Here is a 17,001-nt window from a genome sequence, read left to right on the forward strand (position 1 = left end):
GGCCTCGCTTGGGGAGCCCCGGGGGTGCCCCGCCGGCACGGGGAGGAGGTGCCCCCACAGGGAGACCCCGGGGCCCGCCGGGTCGGGCCGGGCAGCGGCCGCGGGGCTGGGGCGGGGATGGGCAGAGGCGTTTGTGCGCTGCCCTGAAGGTCACCCGCAAGGGCGGCCGTGGCCCGTTGTTCCCCCCCCCCCCCCCGCCCCCCATCCCCGCCCCCCCATCCCCGCCAGGTGCTTCCAGCGGCGGCCGCTCGCACGGAACGTTCCGCAGCCGCGTTACACGTGAGCGGGCCGTGGCGCGGCGGGACCGCAGAGAGGGGCGGGCGGCCGGCGCCGAGGGGGAGGGGATGGGAGGCAGCCGATGCTCCGCGCCCGGCCGACCAGCCTGCGCGGCGCGGCGGGGCGGCCCGGCGGCCGCAGGAGCGGGGACACGCAGGGCGCGGGGGGGCCGGTCCGGCCGGGCGGGGCCTTTGCGGCCGCGGGAACGAGCCACGCACGGGCGCGTGCCCGCGCCGTACAGGTGTGCAGTGCCCGCGCACACATGCGCACGCGGACGTGCCTGCAGCGACCGGCGGGCGCGCGCCTGCTGCCTCCCGCCTCGCGCCCGGTGCGCGTGTGCGCGCGGCGCGGCAGAGCCCAGGTGCGCGGCGGGGCGGCCCGGAGCCCCCGCGCGGCAGCCGGTGCCGCAGCCCCCCCCCCTCCCGCCGCGCCCGCTCCGCCGCTCCCGCCGCTCCCGCCGCTCCCGCCGCCGGCGCACCCCCACCGCGCTCCGCCCGCCGCCAGGCCCCGCCCCGTCCCTGCGGAAGGCCCCGCCCCGCGGCGCTCTGTCACCTCCCATTGGCGGAGCCGGCGGAGGGGCGGAGCCGGCGGTGTATATGAAGGGGCGCGGCAGGCGGGGAGCGCGGCTGCTCTGTGCCCCGTGGGCTAGGCTCCGCTCCTCGCCGCCCGCCGCCGCTCCCGCCCGCCCGCGCCCCCAGTCGCTTCCCCTCCCCTTCCCCCGCCGGGCCGGTGCCGCCGGCCGCCCCGCAGCGCGGGCGGGCGCACCCAGAGCTTCCCGGTGCCGCGGGGCGCGGAGCCCGGCCGGGGCCTGCCCGCGCAGCCCGCCGAGGGCTAGCCTTCCCCCCGCCGCTCCAGCGCCCGCCCGTTCGCCATGGCCCGCGGCAAGGCCAAGGACGGCGACGGCAACTGGAAGAAATTCATCTGGAACTCGGAGAAGAAGGAGCTGCTGGGCCGCACCGGGGGCAGCTGGTGTGAGTGCCGGGCCGAGGGCGCCGGGGCCGGGTCGGGGGGCGGCGGCGATGCGGCGGGCACTGCAGCACGGCCCGCCCCGCCTCCGCCGGCTGCGGCGGGGCTGCGGCCCCCGGGGAGGGCGCCGGGGCTGGGGCCGGCGCGGCCCGGCCCGTCCCCGCGGGGTGAGCGCGGGAGGTCCCGTCGTGTCGTGGGCGCCCTGCGGGGGCCGGGGCGCTGCCCGCCGAGGTGTGACTGCAGGTGGGGCCGGGGGTGAGGCGGGCGCGGCCCCCGGCCCCGCGATGGAGCCCGCGGCGGACCGACCTTGGCGAGGGCGCCTCGTCCTTGGGTCTCCTTCCCCCGCGGCTGGCCCGGCCTGGGAGCATCGCCGTCGGGGGAGCCGGCACTCCCAGCCGTCGTCTGCCTTAGACCTCTGCGTGGCTGTTCTTTTTTCCTCCTTTTTCTCTGGATAAAGGGAACCGAGCTCGTTTGACCTCGTCGAGGGCAAACAATTGGCTTTTAATGCCCCCGTGAGAAGGAAATGGCCATGTGTGCATTTGTGATTAAATGCTCATCATGTATTTATTAGGTGCTGTACAAATAGCATTTAGACTAAGAGGCTTTTAACGTTTTCTTTACGCAAATAGATAGCCTTCCAGTTGCTGCCAACCACAGCTGGTGTGCCACCCTTGCGCCGTTGAATTCGGCTCCTGTTGTAATGGATCAGCTGGAGGTGCCACATCCGGAGCTCCCAGCTTTAGCTCTGGCGGGTGGACTAGAGCAGGCTTCTGCTCTATCCTTACGTGAGCAGAATCGGGTTGTGGGTGCGCATGGATAGGTGTTTTCTGCTCCTGAGGCACCAGGCAACTGCGCAGTGCTTCAAATGCGGAGGCTGAACCAGGTCCTTCTCCCAGACTGCCTGTACCTATCCACCTAGGACTGATTTCCATTTGCGGAGCTGATCTGCAGGCTGATGGTCCGATTCCTCTGTTAGAAGCCTACCTGTTGCAGGAAGCTTTCTCGTTCAACCCTGTGGTGCTCAGTTGCTAGACCCACTGTGTATTTGCTGAGACCTCGGAGTGGTTTTGACCTTTAAGGTGTCTTTGGTGTTAAAAGCATCCTGGCTGGGAACCTGATTAAATAAGCTACCTCCCAGCGTTTGCCTTTTGATGTTACAAAACTCAAAGGCGTTACGCTGCAGACGACAGCATTAATGTTTGGTTTGCTACAACAGCACCTCCTATGACCGTGCTCTGGAAAAAATTTCCACACGTCCCTGACGTCACAGCCATTTGCTTTACGCTGCCTGGATACCAAAGAGTGCTTTTAACTCCTGGAGCGCCACGCTACTGCACCCAGCTCTGCCTTCCTGCCCTGGCTGCCTCTGGTGCACATGAAGAAGATGAGAAGGTGGAGTGCCTTTCTGACAGAGTCCCTCAGCCTCAGAGTCGCTGGCTGGCCCTCCTGCTTGCCTGTCTTTCATAGACTTGGAAGGAAAACAACCAGAACCACCTGCTTTCATCGGGAGGCTTCTCCAATGATGGAGCTTTTTTGGGAGGGGCTGGGGAGTGAGGAGGAATGCTTCCACCTACTGCTTCCTCCCCTTCCCTTATAGCTCCTTGCTTCAAGTCTTTTAAATAAACCACCTCTTTTTTTTTGTGTGTGATTAGATGAAGACAGTCCGAGATGAAGCAGACTCTCCTTCAAGTACTCCTTGGCCGCTGTGCTGGCCTGCTTGTTCCTGTAGCCTGATTAGCATATAGTTGCTTGGCACGGTCTGGCTTATCCTTCCTGTAGGCGGCCTGGTGATGCCTAGTACGGCATGTTACTGTGCAGTTAATCATTTGAGATAATCCTTGTAAACTGGTAACTGATACCCAGTCTGAGCCATGCCGTGTCTCCAGGTTCTTCTCTACTCTCTGCTTCCCCCCCCCTCCAATTATTCTAGGCATCTCCCTTTAGACCAATGCTAAAATCACTCATTATGATGTACTTCACCTTTTAATTGGTACGAGCAGCGCTGGAGTGCCTTTGCAGACACAAGGCTGGTAAATGTGTGGTACTGTGACACGTCTGAGGACTTTCCTACGTTTGAGTGTTGGAGTTGATTTGGGACCGAATTCTGCTCCCGTTGTCTGTAATGGAGGTGGATAGCCTGAATTACTAGGGGACATGAAGCTCTACAATGGCTTGTAAACCTGAATGAAACGTTTACTGTGGACTCTCCTGGATATAGCTCTGAGGCCTAGAGCTTTGGGAATGGGTGTCCTTCAGAGCATGCCCATAGTAAGGCTTCTGGCGGTTGGGCACTTGCTTTGCTGAAAGTTTGTCACCTGTGATGCTGTGTGATGGTAGTGCTGGGTCAGCCAAGGGATCCTTCAAAACATGGAAGAATGCAGTTTAATTGCAGATTCCAACTCGCGGATTTCTAGGTTTTCAGGGGCTCATGCTCCCAGCCCGTCTTAACAACTGGAATGACTTACGTTTTCTGTCCGCATCGGGGCGTAATCTCACTGTTAGTACGTGCCTCTGCAGCAGGGCTTGGCGTCTGAATTCAGTGCGCTGGGCTCTTCCTTGTGAGTGGTAAAAGTTGCAAGTTTTGTCCTGAAATGTGACTGCCTTGAGGGCTTGATTAGATTCCTCTTTCTGTTTGTTTTCTCTTGCAGTTAAGATCCTCCTCTTCTATGTCATCTTCTACGGTTGCCTGGCAGGTATATTCATTGGGACCATCCAAGTGATGTTGCTCACTGTCAGTGAATTTGAGCCCAAATACCAGGATCGAGTGGCACCTCCAGGTAACTAAATAGGAGGCCCATGTTTGACTTGGTGCAAGCTGTTCTGGGGAGGCGGCTTGGTTACTCACCTCCAGAAGGAGGATGAAATAAGCGTGTCGTTGCTGCAACACATATTTGTAGGGGGTGGGTATGTTCTCAGCCTTCTGTGTTAACAGTACTGGGGCTTGAAGGCAATCCTGCTAGAATTAAAGGTTGCATCACATAAAAGATGTCTCCCATCTGATATGAGCTCAAACCTGGATTGCTCCTCTTCCCCTAAACCAGAGTGATGGAGTGAGGTTAAGAGGCTTCACTTGGGGATGAGCTGTATGAAGAAGCTGGGTTCAGTTTATTTTTCTTCATAGCCACTGTGTTCAAGGGTAAGTGAAGGGACAAAGGTACAGCGTTAGCTTTATCTGTGAAACTCGGGTGCACAAGGAGAAGGGGGACAGTACCAATTCTGAATATGCTTAACTGGGTTGTGTTAGCAAACACTGAACTACACGTGAGTGATCTGGAGTAGATCCACTAATTTAGATTTACTAATGGGCATTTCACTTTGGTCTGTTGTGGGAGGTTAACGGTGGGTCTTGTAGTTGCTGATGCATGCATGAGCTATCTTCACTAGACAAAATAAGCCTCTGTTCAAAATTAAAATCATCGCTTGAGCAGTGTCTGTGGCCGGCCTGCCTTGGGTTAGGGGCAAATGGCATAACTGGCCCCTGCCGCAGGTTCCCCGCTCTGCCTGCTCAGGCTCTGCTGCACTGTCTGATTCCCGCCGCAGCCAGCGGCAGCTCAGAGGGGGGGAGCTGCGCAACTGCTGCTTTCCCACATTACAAATGACCTTGAGGCTGCTTGGCACTGGGGATGGTAATGATCTGTCTCCGGTTGCTCTGTAAAACAGTTCAGAAGCTTTTAATAACAGTGGTATTTAAGTGACAATTGTGAGGCTGATGGCTTGTAGCTACAGAAGTTGGCTCTGGTGTCGCATGGTGTCTTACAGCCGCACTGTCTGCAGTGCTATGCTGGGATTATTCCCTGCCCTAACAACACAGGGAACCTTACCATCACCAAATGGTGTTATCTTGGCAAAGGGTCGTTTTCCAGATAATTGCTATTCCACCAGCACTTTTTTAAAGACAGAACGGAGACAGCAAGTGCTGTGTTGGTGCGTGGCACGTCTCAACATACCAGCACGGCTGGGGTAAATGCTGTCTTAAGCACTGAAAGTGGCTGTTTCCATCTCTGCAATGGGCTCTGACATTTGCAGGAAAGACTAAACTGTCACTGATACTGCCCAGAGCCGCTAGCTGCATCTGAAAAGCCAACATGGCTAATGGTGGAGTAGTTATTTTAATAGTGTGTTTTTCCCCGGCTGAAGCCCAGTGGTCTCCCCAGACGTGAAATAATTAGTGAAGAAGCCCATGGATCTTGGGTCACATCCAGATAGACCTGCTGTTTAGCCTGATGTCACATAATTACTCATTCTAGGTAAACTGTTCGCTTTCTGTGTAATAGCAGTTTGCAATTTCAGTTTGAAAGCAACTCTGTGGTAAAATTTCTGTGTGAGATTTCAGCCTGCAAAGGATTTTTATTCATCTTTTAATTGCAAACTGCACCAGTTTTTCTGGGGCTTAATCTTTTTTAACCAAAAAAGGGAACTGGATTTTGAGACTCTCTTGTAGCGTGTACTACAGAAATCAAAATGTCAAAATGGAGGAAGAACGAAAAGGTCGTCGGAGATCTTTGTAATGGGCTTTCAGGACATGCACTGAAATCAAGGGGAAGGAACAAAATCTAGTTCCCTAAATGTGACAGCAGGCAGCCAATAAACAAGGGGTTTGAACCCAGGTGTAATAGCATGTATATATAAGTTTAAAGAAATAATCACCGGTTAATAGCACAAGGTCCTCTGCAGGGCATCATGTGACAGATCTTTGTACAGATGTGGATGAGCCGGGAGTAAGGCATGGTGGGGGTTGGCTCTTAATACCGTGTCCGCTCCTTATCCTGTAGCACAGTGGCCGTTAGACCACAAGTCAAAAATAGCCTTTGAATGCAGGCTTTCAGAGACGGCGCTGCGGGGACTGGCTGCACTGCTGTGTTTGGGGGGTCAGCAATCCCCGCGCTCCCCGGCGGTGTAGGGCTCTCCCCTGCGCTGCAACACCTCTGCTCTGCTGCTGACAGACACGAGTGGGCACGTTCACTCCTGCACTTGGTGAGCATCAGACTTGATTTTTTTTTTTGTCATCTGGGACCCCAGCAGACTATGAACTGCATAAAGTGGGGTGTTGTGCAATTCTAATTCCTGGTTCTTGTGGGAAGATTTGCAAGCAGAGTAAGTATATTGGCAGCTTGATAAGAGCCCTGGGTTTTTTGGGAAACTAGAAAACACTTTTATTCTTAACTACAGTGCTCTGTCCTTCCTGGGCAGTCACTTTTGTGTCAGCCTGAAATGGCTGGGAAAGGGGAAACTATACTTCAGGATTTTCAGGAGAAAATGCTGTAGGGGCTGCTATAGTATCATTCTTGCTCTGAAATACAACAGATTTTGTAACAGCAACAGAACCTACAGGATGTTTTATTGAGTTATTGACAGGGGTATGACACTGAAAGCCATAAAGCGCTATTTTTGCAACCAAGTGTCATTAATATGGTAATTGCTTTCAGTATTGAACACAACAGGAGTGTTCTGCTGGGCTTCAGGGCAAGCTGAGTTTTTGTACCTTTCCATGATAGTATTTTATTTCCCTCCTCTTTTGTCTCGGGGGTGGGGGAAGGGACAGTGCAGTTCACCTTGTCCAGCCTTACCATTGCGACAGCCCCAGCTCCCAGTTCCACGTGTGCTGTCGGCTCAGGCTCTGCTTTAAGCACAGAGGACTCGCCCTGCTAATAGGGAAGGGTGAGGATGTTTCCTCTTAGACACCGTGTACTGGGTGTGTGGAGAGGAATACTGTTCTCCTCCCCTTCCCCACCCCAGTATGAACTGGGCTGTGTATCCTGCCATCTTGTGGCGCGCGTCCTATGGCACCGCATCCCATCCCTGGGCTGGGGGGGCGCGGGGCGAGAGCTCGCTGCTGCCTGGGGCTCTTGAGGTGGCAGCTGCAAGGAAGAAGCCCTGCGCAAGCCAGGAGATTTCGGGTGTCCCTGCTTCAAGTGTGCCTGGGCAGCACGTCATGGAAAAGGCAGCTCTGGTGTGTCCCCCCCGCTTGGCTTATTTAGCTGGGGTGGTGGCAGGGAGGCCCCAGGGAGTGTGCGCTGCCTCCTGTGAAGCTGCACTTTTCCACTTCTGTCTCTAGTCTCAGCGCCCATGTTCAGAAAGCCCTCTGAATCTCAGGCTTCAAGGATGTCATTTTTCAGGCAGACTCTGCTGCATTTGTAGAAAACTTGCACCTGCTTTTTGCACTTTGGGGGTGGGGCTGGAGGGTGACTGAAAGCTTGGAAGGACATTGCTTGGTACGGAGGTTTTCAAATTTACAAATTTTGTTCAGCGAGCTGGGGGGGGGGTGGTACGTAGAAATGGTGTAGTGATCACTGTTTGCCATCTGTGTCATCCCAGGAGTGTTCAGATTTGTTCTGAACAAAGATTACACGGAACTTGGAAACTAGCATTGCATGATGAGCAGGGGTGGTTACGGTGGACTTACACAACCATTCCTAATAACAAGCCTGACTTCCCACTTCTAGTTTCTTCCTTGTCACCCTCAAGACACTGTTTTTCCTGAAGTCCTGCACTTGCAGCTTAGAATGATAAAATCGATATGGAAAATCTGGTTTTAAATGAACTCAAATAAATGTGATTTTAATATGCAGCAGTGTTTTGGAAGTGGAACTGCAGCTGAAAAAAATTAGATGACTTCACGTGCTGTTTTGGTGTCTTTGTACATCCACAGAGTTAGAAAGGCAACAGAAGGTGGTGTCTGTTACCAAGTAAAGGCATCACTCATCATTTATGTGGACAGTCTCAGTCAAGTGAATGTAAGAATCTTATTTCCTAGCAAAGCACTCTTAAAAGCCAATTGCAGAAATTTTCTAAAGTAGTTTGTCAGTATTTTAGCAATAAGTCACTTGATTGTTCTGTGTGTGAAGAACAGCATCACCACACATGACACCACGGTGCGTCTGTGGTAACGGCATGAGATGCAGAACTGAGGCAGACGCAGGTTATAGTCTGAAGATGGGGAGAGGGCTGTTTAGACTCCTGGCTATGATAGCACTTGAGGCATTGGGTCATCTGGCCCTTCCCCCATGAGACTTGGTTGCGAATGGCCTCCTCATGTGCATGGAGCCCTTAAGAGGCTTATTCATGCCTGTCTCGTACTGGAGCCACTTCTTCAGGTGTCTAGCAGCCCATGGTAGTAGCACAGGAATGGCTCAGGTGTGTGGTTTTTTCTTGTTTGGTTGGGGGTTTTTGCCCCTACTTGCTTCAGTTCCCCAGTAGGGATGAGAGGAGGTTTTGGAAAGGTTACAGAAGTTTTCTGCAGAGGTTACTTCTCATCATACCAAATCAACATGCGTGTGGTTTTTTTTTTTAAGCAAGACTGCCTAAGAAGGACTCTGTGATAGTGCTGCTCTGACAGCGGCACTGAAGCTTTTATTTTGGCTATGGGATGTACAGATGGAGAACAAAGAAGGGAATGATAGATGTGCTTAGAGCTTTGCTTCTGGTGCAGGCATGTGAGAGTGGAGGCTGCAGTGGAAGCCGGTAATATATTTTTAATCGGGATAAAGCTATTTTTCATAACAAGGCTTTCATCTTCACAAAGGCTTCCTTGCTTGCTAAAGAAAGCACGCGATGTATCAAAGCCTGGCCCAGTCTGGTTCACCCAAGCACCTGTAGATGCCCGTGGTGAGGGCCACGTGTTCGGTCCATGCAGCCCAGTTATGGCCACAGGCTGAGTCTACCTGGCAGAAGGGGTGGCTCTCCCATACGTTCAGCTGGTACGGCTGCACGGAGGTGCTGCTTGGGCGTCGGTGCTGTTCTGCGAAGATCTGCAAGGCAGGGATGCTGTGGGGTGGGTGCCTCTTCTGCCAAACAAGTCACTTGTCTCCTGGGCGGAGGGTGGCTTTTGGGCTGCGTGTAGCAGTGGCTGCTCCCCTGACCAGCGAGCAGGGCTGTTCTGCTGGGTGGCTTAACGCACCACAGGGTGGGTATTCCTGACCCTCCCCTCAACTTTGCCATGGGTGCTTTTATGCATTACCATGGAAAAGACAACAGAGGAGGAGAGTTCCTTCATTTTAGAGGTCCTGAGTGAAACCAATAGCTTAACTGCCTGCCTGAAGCTTAACAAGCCTGGCCAAGCTTTCTTCATTTTGATATTTATACACTTGAATGACACACCTGTAACCTGAACTCTGGAAAGGGCAGACCCAAGGAGAGGAACCAAGGCCTGGCTTGCTGTTGCAGCAATTCCAGATAGCCAGTGCAAGGGACTGAGCCTGTTGGCTTCCCAGCTGAGTGGTAACATGAGGAGGGCTTGGCAGGATGGGATTCTCATCCCTTACTAAAATTGAACCCAGCTTACTTATTTTATATAAATATTTATAACCGCTTGTGGAGCAAGGAAGCAAGTAATTGCTTGAAAAGGGGTTGAAATCCACTGAGTTTGGAGGGTAGGACATAATTCTGCCAAGGGGCATAGCAACTTGCTTCTAAACGTGTGATGCTCAGTCTGGTCAGTTTGTACCAGAGGGAGTTTTGAGCGGTTAAAGCTGCTTCCCGGAATAAAACTTGAGACCCATGAGCTCCTTGCTGGGTGTCTCGCAATCTTAGGTGACTAGGAGCTGCGTTTAGGGGAACAAAGCTAATCTTTGTCCTAGGTTACAAATTCCAACTCGGTGGGTAGTGGTGGCGGGGGGAGTGGTGAGCTGGCTTGAGGAGGGACTAAGCAGAAGCAGTCAAGTGGCTTTGGAAAAATCGCTGGAGTCACAAGCTCTCGTGGGCTGGGGCCAGCCAGCTAAGCTGCCCGAGTTTTGCACCAGCGGAACTTGTTGGCAACAGGCTTGTTCTGAAAGCTGTCAGAGCGAATGCCGCTCCCCTGCTCCTTTTACTTGTTCTTGCTAAAGTGAAGGTGACAAACTGAACACAAGTCAAGACCTCAGTAATTACAGTGGCCGCCACAAAAGCAGCATGAACCGCAGCTCTCATTTCTTAAGTTCAGGGTGTTAGCCACGCATCAATGCATTCAATTAAAACCAAGCTAACATCGCGCAGGAGCAGGTATTTCCAAGTCCCAGAATGAAGAACCAAGGGGTTGGTACTTTCCATCGTCCATAGGTATCACTAGTATCTAGTCCCTTCTCTTTTCCATATATTCTTTTTCTGTTCATCCTCCTGAAGTCAGAATGTAGGAGAGTCTTTTAAACATCCCTCCTGTGTGGTGAAATTTCCTACTTGCTCGCTCAGCGCTGAGCTTCTGATGGGAGCGCTCAGAAGGCTGTTTCTGCAGTCAGAAACACCTGGTCAGGGAGCGAAGACCAGAGAAAGCGATCGGGCTGGTGGGTTTACTGAGGAAATGTCTCCAGCCCTGCGTCCTGCGAGGGAGACCAGACAAAGGCAATGTGGATTAGAACCAGCAGAGAGTGACCCCACCTGATGGAGGGAACCTCTCTCATTGTTTGTGAGCGGGCAGCTGATGTACCCTAAACGCTTTGTGTTTGGCTGGCTACACACGTGTTTAAGTCTGTGTTTTGCAGACTTTCAAGTCAACCTGTTAGGGATAACTACCCAGGAGTAGGCTTCTGTGGGACTTTATTTTGTGCAGTTGGTCTCGCAGGCAGACAGCTTTGTCCTCAGGGAGGAGGCAGAAGCTGGCAGGGGACCTGTGGTTGACTGTTTTTTTTCTTCAGGAAAACCTTGACTTGTAGCCTCCCTTCTGGGTTTTGTGATTTTTATCTGCTCAGTGATACAAGCAGCATGATGAATATTCCAGGCTGTTGTTGGAAAGAGGAGATAAGAGCCTGTCAGAGCCTCCCCTCTAGTGAGCTTAAGCTGTTTTGTGCAAGTCCTGAAGTCTGAGAAACAGAGATCATTAGGGTGAGGTATGTTCTTGGTGTGCATTGCATTGCCCAGAGGCTGTGGAGCTCTGAGGTGTGCTTCATGTTTCTTCCTGATTTTGCTTTTCTTAGGACTGACTCAAGTCCCTCAGGTACAAAAGACAGAAATTGCCTTTACTGCCTCCGATCCTAAAAGTTTTGAGCTGTATGTGAAGAACCTGGAGAAGTTCTTAAAGGACTACAGCGCTGAACAGCAAACTGAAAGCATGATATTTGAGGACTGTGGGGGTAAGTCTCGCTTGTTTCCTGCAGCTGGGGGCTCTGCCACATGCCTCTGCGTTGGGTCCAGCAGCAGCTGAGGGTGAGCAGCGGTGGTCTCTGACTGTTCCTTTCATTGTAACCAAGGACACGTTGGTTAACTGGCCCGCTGTGGTTTCAGCTCATTAAGTTTGGACACACCAGACTTGGCCAGAGATGTCTCTAGAAGCTTCTTGCAGGGGTTCTGTATGGTTGGGAACACCCGGATTTCACTTGGAGCAAGGTGCAGCTGACACTCAAAAGCACGTGGCACTGACCTTATCCTCTCTGAAAGCCACGAGAGTTTTACTGACAACTTGGCTAAATCCAGTGTCGGTCCTCTTGGTGCAGTGCAGTGAAAGATCTGGGAGGGACTGACCTCTAACACATTATATGTTATAATGTGAATGAGACTGTTCCCGCCTAATACATGCATATAAAATCCGAGGGGAACCAGCTTGTAAAAGCTGCCAAAGTGGATTGGCATCTTTTTTGCCAATCAGACAAAAAGCTGAGCCAATGGAGTACAAACGTGTGTGTTCTCTTGTTGTCTGGAAGAATCCTCAGTTAAATTAAAAAAAAAAAAAACAAAAAACCACCAACAACAAACAGAAAACAAAAAACCCACAAACTTGCTGGTCTGGGACCGGCTCACGTGTGGGGGGTGGCTGGGTGCGGGTTGGTGGTGTCACTGACCTGCTGGGACGAGGGGGAAAGTCAAACTACACAGCGAAGCGTAAGTGTTGCTGTTCCCGACATGCGAAAGATCGCGTTGCAGATGGTTGTCTTTTCATTCCCCCGCTGTAACAGAGATGCCCGCCGATTACAAAGAGAGAGGACCATACAGTGATGTCCAGGGCCAGAAGAAGGTCTGCAAATTCAAACGTGAATGGCTGGAAAACTGTTCTGGAATAAATGATCCCACCTTTGGGTACAAGGATGGCAAACCGTGCATCCTTGTCAAGCTCAACAGAATTATCGGCTTCAAACCTAAGGCAAGTATCTCTTCCCTTTCTAGCAGAAGCCCCTGATAAGGAGGGGGGGTTGGCTGCGGATTTGCTGTGCCTGCTTTTCTGTCTCTGGAGAGAGAGCAGTGTTAAACCGCTGCTGCAGAGGACAAATTGTGAGACAACAATCTGAGTAACTGGCGTTAAAAACAAAAAAGCAGTGAAAGCTGGTAACAAGTAGTAATGAACTCACAGTGCAAACTCCTAGTTATTTATCTGGTAACTTCTGAGCCTGCTAACTGAACTGCTCGAAATGGGCATTTTCTTCGAATGATAAAACTCATTTTAAGTTCCTGTGTCCTTCCATGGGACCCTCCCAGACCGACTCTTATCTGCAGTAAGATCAGTACGTTGTGTCATGCCCCGATCTGCTCCATTCTTCCCTCAGGCAGCGTAGAGTTGCCTGCCTTGCTAAAACCACTTAATTAAATGAAGTAATGCTAATACTGACTATTAGACTGAAACACAGGCTATAAAGCATAAAGTACATCTGAGAGTCAGGCACACCTCTTGCTGCAGGAAAGGTGAGGAGATCTTTAGGTTATTTAATGCAGTTTCTCAGATGCTGTGGGATGGCTCTGTCACCCGTTAACTCTGTGCTGCTGCACCTGAAGGCATGTTTGCAGTAATGCTGAAGGATGTTGATCTGGACAGGAGCAGCTTTTACTTCTAGGGTTTTTCCCCAACACATGTGAACGCTAGGAGAATTCCCTAAGAATTCAGTGGCAGAGCACATGCTGAGGTGGCGTGCAAAACCGCCACTCCACCTTCTGGGTGGCAAGCGGCGCGAATGCTGTGCTGAGCCGCCTTCTGCGCCATCCCTCAGCGCGGCCGAGGGTGGGGATTGGTGCTGTCTACCTAACGAGTTGTGAGGAACGCTTTTCTTTGAAGGGAACCTGCCCTGTGCTAATGGAAATTAGTTCGATGTTGGCTTTTCTGATCCCGGGTGGAAACAGGGGGTGCGTTTTAGGAGTGCGCTGTGCTTGGTACGTGGTGGCTGTGGAAGAGAAGGACTTGGTGTGTTCCTCCTCCCTTCTCTGCCGCAGAGTTCTGAACCGCCCCAGACGGCGTCAGGCAGCAGGGTCTAGTCAAGGAATGACTTTACATGTTTCATCTAGAAAGGACGCGTGCATCCAAGGCAGTAATTGTTTTCCTTATTCACGCTCCAGCAGAGAACATGTAGCTCCTGTGCCGGGTGAGGGGGGTGTGTAAAGTAGATCTGAGACTTGCAAGGTTGTGAAGGAAAACTACTGCAGCTGTCACGAGACGGAAGACCAACGTCAAAGTTGGCACTCCCACCTTCCCCCCCACGTACTTGGAGCCTTTGTCCTTCCTTGTAGCTGGTGACAAAGTTCAGCGGCGTCAGGCTGTGGCTGCCACTTTTTGTTCTTTCTTGTGCCTTTCCAGCCCGATCTGCACATCTGGCGGGCAGGTGGCAGCTCCGCCGGCAGCGTGTCTCCCTGCCGCTGCCCGGGCTTTGCGCAGACAAGCCCCACTGGCTAGCACGCTGCTGTGAAACACTTGCCCTAGTGACAGCGCGAAATTAAAAATACCCTGGTTGGCTTGCCTTGGTATCCACGGCAACCACAGCGTGAGAGCAGACCACAGGTCTGCTTGGGTTAAGTTCTCCTGCTTCTGGTTGTGTGACACGGCTCGTCTGTCCCAAGAACCACCGCCAAGAGCTGTTGCCTCTGAAACTGAGCTCGAGGGGATTCCAGTTAATGGCACGGCTTCGGTACCACCGACCTTTGCTGCTGTAAACGAGCTCCAGTCCATAAAGAAGTGTCCGGTGTGTAACGTCTCCTCGCTTTGGGTTTCTTCTAGGCTCCGGTGAATGAGAGCCTCCCTCCAGAGGTTATGGCAAAGTACAACCCGTATCTCATCCCTGTCCACTGCACCGCCAAGGTAAGGTGAAATACAACAGAGAGCTGGGAAGGGGCAGGGGAAGCCTTAGTTTTTATGCAGGTGTACTTACCCCTCTCTGCCTTTCCGCAGACGGCGGGGGTGGCTCTCTCTTGGGGTATCTCCCCCTTCGGAACAGTTTTTCAAAACCCCACTGGTGGCGGATGGCAGTTAGCGCTGCCCTCACAGGGAGGGGCGAATGCAGGGCCAGACAGTGAACGGTGTCCTCAAAAATTGCTTCCAAGTGCTGTACTGAGCCCTTAGCAGGGGTGGCAGGGAGAGGGGCTCCAGGGAAGAGGTACTTTATTTGGTATTGTAAAGCAGCAGAGAAACAGTGAATTTTTTCTTTTTTTAGCCAAAGATAGTACAGTGGTGGGACAGGAAGCTGCAGTGGTTTCTGAATGAGTATGAGGTTTTAAATTAAATTTATTTTTAAAAAAAAAAAGTAAAGAAAAGCCCTGTTCCTGGCAGATGCATACCGAGAGGTGCTTACTGTGTTGCTACTGGTTAGACAGCACTTAAGTGTCCCCTCTGCCTTTGGGACATCCTCGTGCTGCCGCGGTGAGTGATGACCCAAGTGAGGTCATGGCCTTGGTGAACAAGAACAGACGCTGCCAGGGAAAAGGGCTGCAGCAGGTGGAGTGTGAGCGACTGTCACTGTTTTTCCTTTTCCCACCTCTAGAGAGAGGAAGATGCAGACAAAATAGGCACAGTGGAGTACTATGGGATGAGCGGCCACCCTGGCTTTGCCCTGCAGTACTACCCCTACTACGGCAAGCTCCTGCAGCCGCGGTACCTGCAGCCACTGGTAGCAGTGCAGTTCACCAACCTGACCTACGACGTGGAGGTGCGCGTGGAATGCAGGGCCTACGGGCAAAACATCCAGTACAGCGACAAAGACCGCTTCCAGGGACGCTTTGATATTAAATTTGACATAAAAAGCAGCTGATTGTAAGCACAACTCTCTTCCCACCCCCACCCCCTCCTCCTAGCCATTTAAAAAGGTTTAAAAAAAAAAAAAAAAAGAACAAAAAAGAAAACCTACTAGTCTTGAACAAACTGTCATACGTATGGGACCTACACGTAATCTATATGCTTTACACTAGCTTTCTGCATTTACTAGGTTAGAATGTAAACAAAGTGTAGCAATAGCGACAAATATTTATTCTACTGTAAATGACAAAAGACGACAAAATTGAGCCTTGGGACACGCCCATTTTTACTGTAAATTATGATTCCATAACTGACTTGTAGTAAGCAGTGTTTCTGGCCCCTAAGTATTGCTGCCTTGTGTATTTTATTTAGTGTACAGTACTATAGGTGCATACTCTGGTCATTTTTCAAGCCATGTATTGTATCTGTTTTCTACTTCTTGTGAGCAAAGACTTTTGCTGTCCAAGGTGTAAATACTCAATGGGACTAGAACTGGCATGATATTTCTCATTATTTTGTTCCTTTTCAAAGAAAGGCCCACCTGTGAGACTATTTAACAGCACTCCATAAGGCTTCTGACTTTTCTGTGGTGTTAGGGTATTTTATTTGGAGGGGTGGCAGGGGAAACTAACTTAAGTGAAGTTAAAGAGAATAGATGATTGCGTACTGTGCTTTGTAGCGAATGCTGCCTCTCTCTCCACCTTTTCCCTCATCCTCCAGTATGTTGTGTGAGAGGCCGGGTCAGACTATCACTCTCCTCAGTGATAGGCATAACTCTTTGCTTTGTATATTTTTCTTTCTCTTTTTTTTTTTTTTTCCTGCTGGAGGCATCGCACACTGTGGTGCTAATGTCTTTATTGAATGTTTTAACCATTTTCATGGTGGAAGAATTTTATATTTATGCAGTTGTACAATTTTATTTTTTCTGCAAGAAAGTGTAATGTATGAAATAAACCAAAGTCACATGTTTGAAAATAAATCTTTATTTTAAACTTTATAAAAGCAATGCAGTACCCCATAGAATGGTGTTAAATGTTGTCTAAAGTGCAAAACTCTATGTTCTAACATGTAATACTAGCCAGGAGTACAGTGCTCTTGTTGATCTTGTATTTCAGTCAGGTTGAAACATTGGACAAATAAATGAATGAACACACCGTTCTGTGCGCATGTCTTTCATGTTGGGTGAGGACAGAGGCCGTTAGTTGTCCAGAATCTTGAAGAAGTACTGCACCTATTTCAAACAGAAAATAAATCTTTATCATTCCTGGAACGTCTCAGCCAAAGGTAGTTGAAACATCCACTGGGATTGCCTTAAGCTGCTGCTCCCACCTGGGAGCAAAGGTGTTGCACATCAGCGCTAGGACCGTGTGGGCTGGCGTTGGCAATCTGTTCTCCCCTCTCCCTGGGCGGCGTTAGCGGCTGCTGTGGTGCACGTGCCTGTGATCACACCGGTCTGGCACCCCAGAAGCCCTCGGCGTGTTCACCGTTACTGCACCCTCACCGTGCCTGGAGGCACAGGCCACACACGCTAGTAGTAACTACAGTTTATTTTACTTTCTAGTAGTAACTGTGCTGCAGGTCCAGAGGGGAGGGCACACACTACAGAGCTAAGCAGAAGCCGCGGAGTCTGACGGCAGCACCGTGTCCCGTGCTGGCGCTGGGCGCAGGCCGTGCTGCCCAGGCGTGACAGGACGTGGCAGCTGGCTTCCTGGAGTCAGGATCGCTTTGCGCTGCGTGACGAGGTCACCAGGGAGGATTTCTCTCTGTGAAGTGACAAAGCATGACTGTCCTAGAGCAAGCTGCTTGATAAAGCTTTCCTAGCTGGAACGCATGATACTGGAACAGCAAACTGCTAAACTTTTTGCCAT

At 51.6% G+C, this 17,001-nt stretch overlaps 2 protein-coding genes across 2 annotated transcripts in view; one reads left to right on the plus strand and one right to left on the minus strand.

The window, feature by feature from the left end:
• Positions 1 to 892: 892 nt before the first annotated feature.
• Positions 893 to 16,287, plus strand: ATP1B1 (ATPase Na+/K+ transporting subunit beta 1). The gene is made up of 6 exons (XM_055809202.1): positions 893 to 1,247; positions 3,891 to 4,019; positions 11,127 to 11,282; positions 12,102 to 12,286; positions 14,123 to 14,203; positions 14,883 to 16,287. The coding sequence occupies exons 1-6, from the start codon at positions 1,148 to 1,150 to the stop codon at positions 15,147 to 15,149; spliced, it is 918 nt and encodes a 305-aa protein (XP_055665177.1). The 5' UTR covers positions 893 to 1,147; the 3' UTR covers positions 15,150 to 16,287.
• The window catches only part of NME7 (NME/NM23 family member 7), a 94,986-nt gene continuing 93,895 nt past the window's right edge, over positions 15,911 to 17,001 (minus strand). Inside the window, exon 12 of the mRNA XM_055809201.1 lies at positions 15,911 to 16,364. Within this exon, the coding sequence (XP_055665176.1) occupies positions 16,332 to 16,364 (33 nt within the window). The 3' untranslated portion in view covers positions 15,911 to 16,331. The remainder of the gene's footprint in view (positions 16,365 to 17,001) is intronic.

Source organism: Falco peregrinus, chromosome 6 (assembly GCF_023634155.1).
Source record: "Falco peregrinus isolate bFalPer1 chromosome 6, bFalPer1.pri, whole genome shotgun sequence".
NCBI lineage: Eukaryota > Metazoa > Chordata > Aves > Falconiformes > Falconidae > Falco > Falco peregrinus.

Coding starts and splice junctions, on each gene's coding strand:
- ATP1B1 (XM_055809202.1), top strand. CDS start 1,148: ATGGCCCGCGGCAAGGCCAAGGACGGCGACGGCAACTGGAAGAAATTC. Junction 1,248..3,890: donor CCGCACCGGGGGCAGCTGGT/GTGAGTGCCGGG, acceptor TTTCTCTTGCAG/TTAAGATCCTCCTCTTCTAT. Junction 11,283..12,101: donor GATATTTGAGGACTGTGGGG/GTAAGTCTCGCT, acceptor CCGCTGTAACAG/AGATGCCCGCCGATTACAAA.